This window comes from Macadamia integrifolia, chromosome 2 (genome assembly GCF_013358625.1).
Source record: "Macadamia integrifolia cultivar HAES 741 chromosome 2, SCU_Mint_v3, whole genome shotgun sequence".
In the NCBI taxonomy this organism is placed as follows: Eukaryota; Viridiplantae; Streptophyta; class Magnoliopsida; order Proteales; family Proteaceae; genus Macadamia; species Macadamia integrifolia.
In genome coordinates, this window is record NC_056558.1 from 41989017 (window position 1) to 41996255 (window position 7239).

Consider the following 7239-nt stretch of genomic DNA (forward strand, 5'->3'; position numbering starts at 1 on the left):
GGGGGGGTAAAGAAATGATGCATTAGTGACTATATGGAATGAGTCTTCAATTCCAAAATACATTTAGGTGGCAAGGGGTCAGCTTTCTGGTTAGCATTTTTGTTAGCAAAGTCAAGGATTTGAGCAGTTTGATCAGTAAGGGTAAGAGCCACGTGCTCAAGATGCAATCCAAAGCTTGTCATAGTTGGAAATATTGGCTGGTCAGACCAGAAGTTTTCATGCCTGACATACATTATAATCCATTACTTAATATAAAGCATACTTCATACAGATCTCATCCCTTTTAAATCTTGAATCTTCCAGGCCACACTATCAAAAAATTTATTGTTTCACTAGTGCAATACTTCTGACAGACAACATAAACATCTCAACAAGCAGGAGAATGTAAGCCATAGAAACCACAAAAAATTGCACTGAAGCATAAAACAAAAATGAATGAAGCTTAAAACAATAATGTGAACTTAAATTCTTGATATTAAATAAAACAAGGGAAAATAAGGATACAAATGCATTCTTTCTAAGCAAAGATGATGTGGTTTGCATAAGCCCAAAAAAGTGATTTCTCAGAGATTAAATATATCTAAATTGTTATATACAAATTTTAATTATATGTTGAAATTCTCTTTCATTAGGCATCAAAAAATCTCATCCAAACAGACGAGAGTGCTTCATGTTTCTATCCGAAGAAAATTCTTAACATAGAATGTATATTTAACTAGATGCATTTTTCTCCCAGTTATTCTGTCCCCATGCTTATCTTTTTAAAAGCTATCTTCTTTCTTTGCTCTGTTTTATTATAAATATTATTCCTTATTGATGTTCAAACTTGAAAATGTAACCACACGATGCTGAATAGTCCAAAGTACACAGAACATAAACACTACAAAAGGTCAAGAAGAAGTACCAGAGCCACTTCCAGAGGCAATGGGATCTACGAATCTTTCGATCTCTGCTTAAAAAGGAAAACAGAAAACTGTGAAAGTTTGAACGCATTATAAATTTTAATGAAAAAAGGCTAATACCAAAGAATCATACACAGGAATTAAGGGGTCCGACTTAGCCCCTACAAATTCGTCAACCCTGCCAAAATAATCGCCTACAGTCAATTACAGATCAATAGAGTATGTGCATAAATCAAAGGTAAGTGCAACGAATGAAGATCAATTCCCTTCCACAGGCCAAATACAGGAAACCAGTATAATACAAAGGAATGAAAAGGGAGAGGGGTTGGAACATGCATACTCTTTGCAGTGTCTGGAGGCAGGTTGAAGACTTTCAAGAGACTTTAACTCCTCCTGTTTGCAATTAAATTATATGAGATTTTAGTTGTGGTTCACAATATTTAAAAAGGAGAAGCATTTGTCTTTAACTCTGGCACTTTTCAGCAGGCCCACCTTATACCATTGCTCGGAATGACAGCAAAACCTGATGAGATCATTATCATCATATCCAAATGGAACTTGCTAATTTCACTCAGTCATTGCCACAGAGCGAACAATAGAAAACATCGACCTGATCAACTCATTCTACATGAAATATCTAACCGTTTGCCCTGTTCAACATTGCCCAACAATTTTTTGTGTGATCGTCTAAAGATGATTAGAATCAACTTCTAAGGTTTCTTTATGGCCTAAGATATGTCCTATGCAGGATCCATCTTAGTGAGCCACAGGAACGAAGGGGTGCCACATTTCGATCAAAATGCAAAATTTCTTCAATTTTTGGAACTAACTGCCCATGATCCTTACATAGGGTTCAGGGAAGACGATAAAACAAACCAGAAGGGAAGTGAATAAAATATAAAAGTAGTCAGCCAGAGAGATACGAACAAAACTTAGCACGTGGGAAACTTGTACAAGAGATGTGATTCAGCAAATATTTGTATAAATTCGTCAGTCAAGTCTATGCTAGAAGTTAGCTGATAATCACACAAGGGTAGATTTCATGCTTACTTGCCACCATAATGAAAGTAGTAATTTTCAGGGGAAAACGGGAATGGTTTTGATTGGAGATCAACCTTATGCGAAAATGCGGAAAGGAGAAGAGTGCGAGAGGATTAATTTCCTATGAACAGAGAAGTTTCTTCCACAATTCTTCTTCCAGTACTAATTATCAGCCAATCTCATTATTAATATGGACTTAAATTTACTATTCAGTCAGATGAAGATTAGAAAGAACAAGAGAATCATCAAACAGAGTCAATATAGAAGAGCTCACCTCCAGAAAACCAATCTCTCTTTCAATCATCTGAACCTTCAACAACTCCCGACGCTTCCCGTACAAATCCGGATACAAGGGAGGCGACTTAGGACAAGGCAGCGGCAGAGAAGGAACAGAGGAAGTATTTGGAGCAGCCATTGATAGGACTTCGGATAATCTTTACCTGTGAGTGAGACCGAATTATCGAACCGGCTAACAAGAGAGCCAAGAAAATACGAGTGGAAAGGAAATTAGGGTTTAGGTAATGAATGCAACACCAAATGCAGGACAGAAGAAATAATGAGAGTACTGCAAGCTATGAAATTGCAGCCGAAACGTATGAATGCATTCTCAATTAAATGCGGTTTGGAAATGTAAATGTAGAAGCAGTGAACAGGCAAAAGGAAAACGCAGAGACTGATGAGTGAGGAAGAAAGCCCTATAATAGGCTTCGTCAGCACCGCCCATTACTGCAGAAGAGAAAGCTGTTCTGCTTCGCATCTCCTCTATTTTTCATAGAGAGAACTTCGGCCTCAGGAAAGCCTGCAAATGTCTGTGAGGAGCCATCCCGAGATGATATGCAAATTGGAGTCAGAGTTTGATGTCTTCTCTCTCTCTCTCTCTCTCCTCTCTCTGCACACTGTGCTCTATGCTCTGTGGCGTCGTGGTTGCAGAAGATGGGCGAAAAGCACGACGCCGTACTTCAGACCGCACGTGACGGGTGGGAAAGAGGAAACGGCATTTTTGGGGTTTTGGAGTTTAATGCTCTCTGTTTTTTTTTTTTTTTTTTTTTTACTTCTCATAAAATTACAAACAAACCCTTCTGGCTTTCATTACGATTGATTGCCAATCATGTTTTAGGTGCCGGGTTTTTGTATCGTATCGGCCGATTAACATGGTCCACAATCTTGGAATAGGGTCAGGAACTCAGGATTGATCAAACCTGACACGTTTATGGGGTAAACCTTCGGACTCATAGGTTTAACGTTATCAAAAGCAGTCAAATAATATAAAGTATTTCATTTTTCTCATTTAATAAGGTTGTTATTTAATATTTTTTTACTGAGAAGGGACAAGATGGTAAATAGAAAAGCGTAGTAAAAGAAATGAGAGCTCTAAGTACAAATACGTTATATGGTCTCATGACTCATATGAATCTTATGAATAGACAATACCTTAACGCTTCAGTACCCCAACGAGATGTAAAAAGTGCAAAAAAAGAAAAGGGATGTAAAAGTAAAAACAGAAAAAAGGTAAAATAGGTAATATTTCCTTAAAAATGGCAGTAGAACGCGGCAAAGTAGATGATGACATGTCAAACTGCGGATCCAGACTGCGAATCCTACACAATAAACCACGAGATAATGTAAGGTGTAAGGTGGTGTAGACTGTAGACTGTAGACTGTAGCCAAGAACCAAAAGCAATGATTCTTAGATGGTTGTCTCTCACTCAATCACTCATTCATTCACTCATTCAAAATCTCTCTCTCTCTCTCTCTCTCTCTCTCTCTCTCTTTTTTGCGTGATACAGACTCTTATGCACTATTTGTTTTGCCAGGATGTGGGGCCCATCTCCATTAGTCTCTAAAGATAAGACCCCTATAAACCAATAAGGACCTCAGATAACAGTTAAACAGGCCGTGGATGGGACCCACCCATGACCCCAATTGAGAAAGGAACAATAATATCCTCTATAAAATGACTGATCTACCCTTCATGAAAGTTAAAAATCTCATCCCTTTGGATGCTTTTCAATAAAAAGTTCTTCCCCAACAACAACGTAAAGGACTGAGGACGGAAGCCTGTGTGTTGGAGTACGTGTTCAGATTCTTCTAACCACTTGATCCCTAACTTGGAATCAGCCATTTGAAGAGAAGTTGGACCTTGCTTCCATGGATGTTCTCATTGGCCGTAGGAGCTGCGTTTTCAAATGGAAATAATACTACTCTATTGGCATACGTGCATATCAATGCACATACTAATGGGAGGGAGTATAAGAGCATCTTCAGGGCATGGTGTGGCGTGGGTATCATGATCTTTCTGCATCCTGATATGTCTAGGTGTGGGGGAAACTCAAGTGGGTAGCGTTCTTTCTCCCTTCACTTTTTATGAAAAAATATTTTTAGAACTTTATTTTGTAATTGGACCCTATCTTGACTAAAACTTGATATATAAGTATTTGGTCGAATGGTAGATATTAGGGCTATGAAGGAAGATGTATTTCATAGGACCTTGTTGGAAATATGAACTTACAAGGATATTGGTTCAAACTTTAATTTTATAAAATTACAAAAATACGTTGAAGGAAATGAATCTACAAATGCAAAATGCTTCCTTGTTATTTGAAGAACCATTTTCACTCTATGATTTAAAAAATGGAAATCGAATCGAAATTAAATTAGCCAAGGTCAATCTTGGTTCTGATGGATCTAGATTTCGATCCCATTCAAAAAATCTAGGGTTTCGGCAAATTTGGGTTGATTCTGACTGATTTCTCATGAATCATAATCAACGGAAACCAATCCAGATCTGAAATCTAAGTTTATAAATGTTCATTCTAAGTTAAAATTTACCAATGATTCGAGTGTGAGATCGTCTAGCATATACCAACTTCAGCGTCTGATGTTGTTTAGAGAAAAAAAAAAATCCGTTCAAGTTTTTTCCACTTGTATTTTTGGGTTTCCAACAAGTGTGCTAATCAAGCGGACTGGTCTGAGTTTTGGAAAACTTTGGCCCAACCTTGGACGGAGATTTCCCACTTCTAGCTTAGCCCGACCTTGGGTCATGCTGGTTTGGTTCGGGATTAGGGTTGGACTAGTATGGGTTGGCCAGTGCCGCAATCCCTAATCCAGTCCATTCAAATCTAACTTTGGGGATTTCTAAACCCTAGCACAATCCATCTTACACATAGGTCGAAAAATTAAGCCAGCCTAGGGTGAGCTTATGTTTTTGGGGCCAAGCTTGCACCTCTTAGATTCGAGTATGATTTTATGTATAAAAAAACAAAAAAATGATTCCAGTATTGAGCCAGGGATGGTGAGGTAGAACGATGATAAAGAGAGCATGTGTAGCACTCAACATCTTGATTACAAATCTCAAGGGGATAGTCGAGTTGGCAAGGGATCTTTACCTCGGAAAAAAGAACCATCCAAGCTAGAGAATGAGCAATAGAATTCGTTCTCTAGAAATACAAGAAAATGAACAGCTTTGAAAATTAGATACAAGAAACTGAATGTCAACCACGAAGTTAGCCATGCTAATAGGTGGAGAAAGAAATGACGAGTTCAGAAATTCAACAAGAGATGCATTATCAAATTCAATTTGAAAGAGAGGAATCTGAATCTTATTTCCCACAATATGCCTGACCGTATAGCCCAAGCTTTTCAACCGGCGGACTCTTTTGGTTTTAGGTGAAGACTTGCTTAACTTTTTCTAAGGTTTTACAATAAAGGACAACGTTTTCCTTCATCAGTGGCTGAATGATGGAATGGTCCATCACTCCCCACCTTTCTCTCCCCTAATGGTATTAGGTCGTGATGAACCACAGTGAATAGATCCATGACCTTAGGAAAACTTGGTCCATAATCAATCTCTCTCTCTAAATGGTTCTCTTTCCACTTTTCCTTTTTCTCTGTTGAATTGTGTGGCTCTCCCTTTGAACACTTTTCTTTTGTTTTCCACTGTAGGTTAGGCAAGGTAGTTAGCTTTACTTTAGACACCCACCTAATCACATAAACCGAACAGAATAGGATATAGTGATTTCTTTTAGCTAATCTTCTCGTTAGTTTAAAAGCTCTCTCACCTCACCCTAAAAAAAATATCAATCCATCTTTGGGTGTAACTTATTATAATTAATGGTCCATCTTGATTAACTAACATGATAGAATTGATGCGAACCAATGTCAGACAAGTAGATCTCAAGATTTCTACTCACATAATTTTTTTTAACCCAAATAGAATTTGTCCAATGACAAAATAGAAGTTTAAAAATTAGGGTTGTGGTAAGTGCTTGTTGCTGCCAAAAACCCCGCTAGTCCAACCTACACAAACACAGACGACGGAGGCCCGGAACTTTGTCCGGGGTTAGTCCTCCGACGCTCAAGTCAGGGTCGGCCGCACAGTTCAATAAGGGAGTAATGGTGAGGGTGTTAGAGCTTACCTTCCCCTTTCTTCCGTGCCTTCTTATATAGCTCTTTGGCCTTAGGGTTTTTTCCCCTTCGGCCTTCTTAGAGTCCTACTCGAATACGTCCAACCTTCTGGGGGGAATATTCCCCCCATGCAGACGACGTGATCCCGCATGATTCTGCGGGCGTGCCTCGGTGATTGCGCGTGCTCGACTGTGAGTGGTCTCTTGGACCCTTCGTCTGGCGGTGGACACGTGTCTCAGAGGCGACACGTGTCATGGCCCCCACCGAGGGGTTATTTTGGCTATATCAGGAGCCCCCTTACTTCCACTAGGAGCTTCTTCCTGTGGGAGTAACCATCTTCTTTGGTTGACTTGTTCCTTCGGCCTTGGCATTACCAGTGTCCAAGGTTTGGGGTCGATCGAGAGGGACCTTTGACACGCTTCGGATCGACTTTGCTGAGCCCCCTGCCGATTGGTCAGCACCATTCGGCTCTACCGAGCCCCCTGCCGAGGGAGGGACCTTTGGCCAGTTTCGTTCGTCTCTGGCCGAGCTCCCAACCGAAGGACAGACCCTCGGTCAGGTCTGTTCGGCTTTGCCTGAACTCCCAACCGAAGGAGAGACCTTCGGTCAGGTCCGTTCGGCTTTGGCCGAACTCCCAACCGAAGGAGGGACCTTCGGTCAGGTCCGTTCGGCTTTGGTTGAACTCCCAACCGAAGGAGGGACCCTCGGTCAGGTCCGTTCGGCTATGGCCGAACTCCCAACCGAAGGAGGGACCCTCGGTCAGGTCCGTTCGGCTATGGCCGAACTCCCAACCGAAGGAGGGACCTTCGGTCAGGTCCGTTCGGCCTTGGCCGAACTCCCAACCGAAGGAGGGACCCTCGGTCAGGTCCGTTCGGCTTTGGCCGAACTCCCA

At 40.8% G+C, this 7239-nt stretch overlaps 1 protein-coding gene across 2 annotated transcripts in view; it reads right to left on the reverse strand.

The window, feature by feature from the left end:
- Positions 1-2909, reverse strand: part of LOC122066017 (guanine nucleotide-binding protein subunit gamma 3) — a 4289-nt gene extending 1380 nt beyond the window's left edge. Inside the window, exons 1-5 of one of the 2 annotated variants that reach the window (XM_042629846.1) lie at positions 2618-2909; positions 2218-2383; positions 1243-1295; positions 1036-1080; positions 905-949 (exon numbers count right to left, since the gene is read on the reverse strand). In XM_042629846.1, coding sequence (XP_042485780.1) covers positions 905-949; positions 1036-1080; positions 1243-1295; positions 2218-2358 — 284 coding nt within the window. In that variant the 5' untranslated portion in view covers positions 2359-2383; positions 2618-2909. Of the gene's footprint in view, positions 1-904; positions 950-1035; positions 1081-1242; positions 1296-2217 lie in introns of both variants that reach the window. The other variant, XM_042629840.1, reaches the window with a different exon arrangement.
- Positions 2910-7239: the final 4330 nt, after the last annotated feature.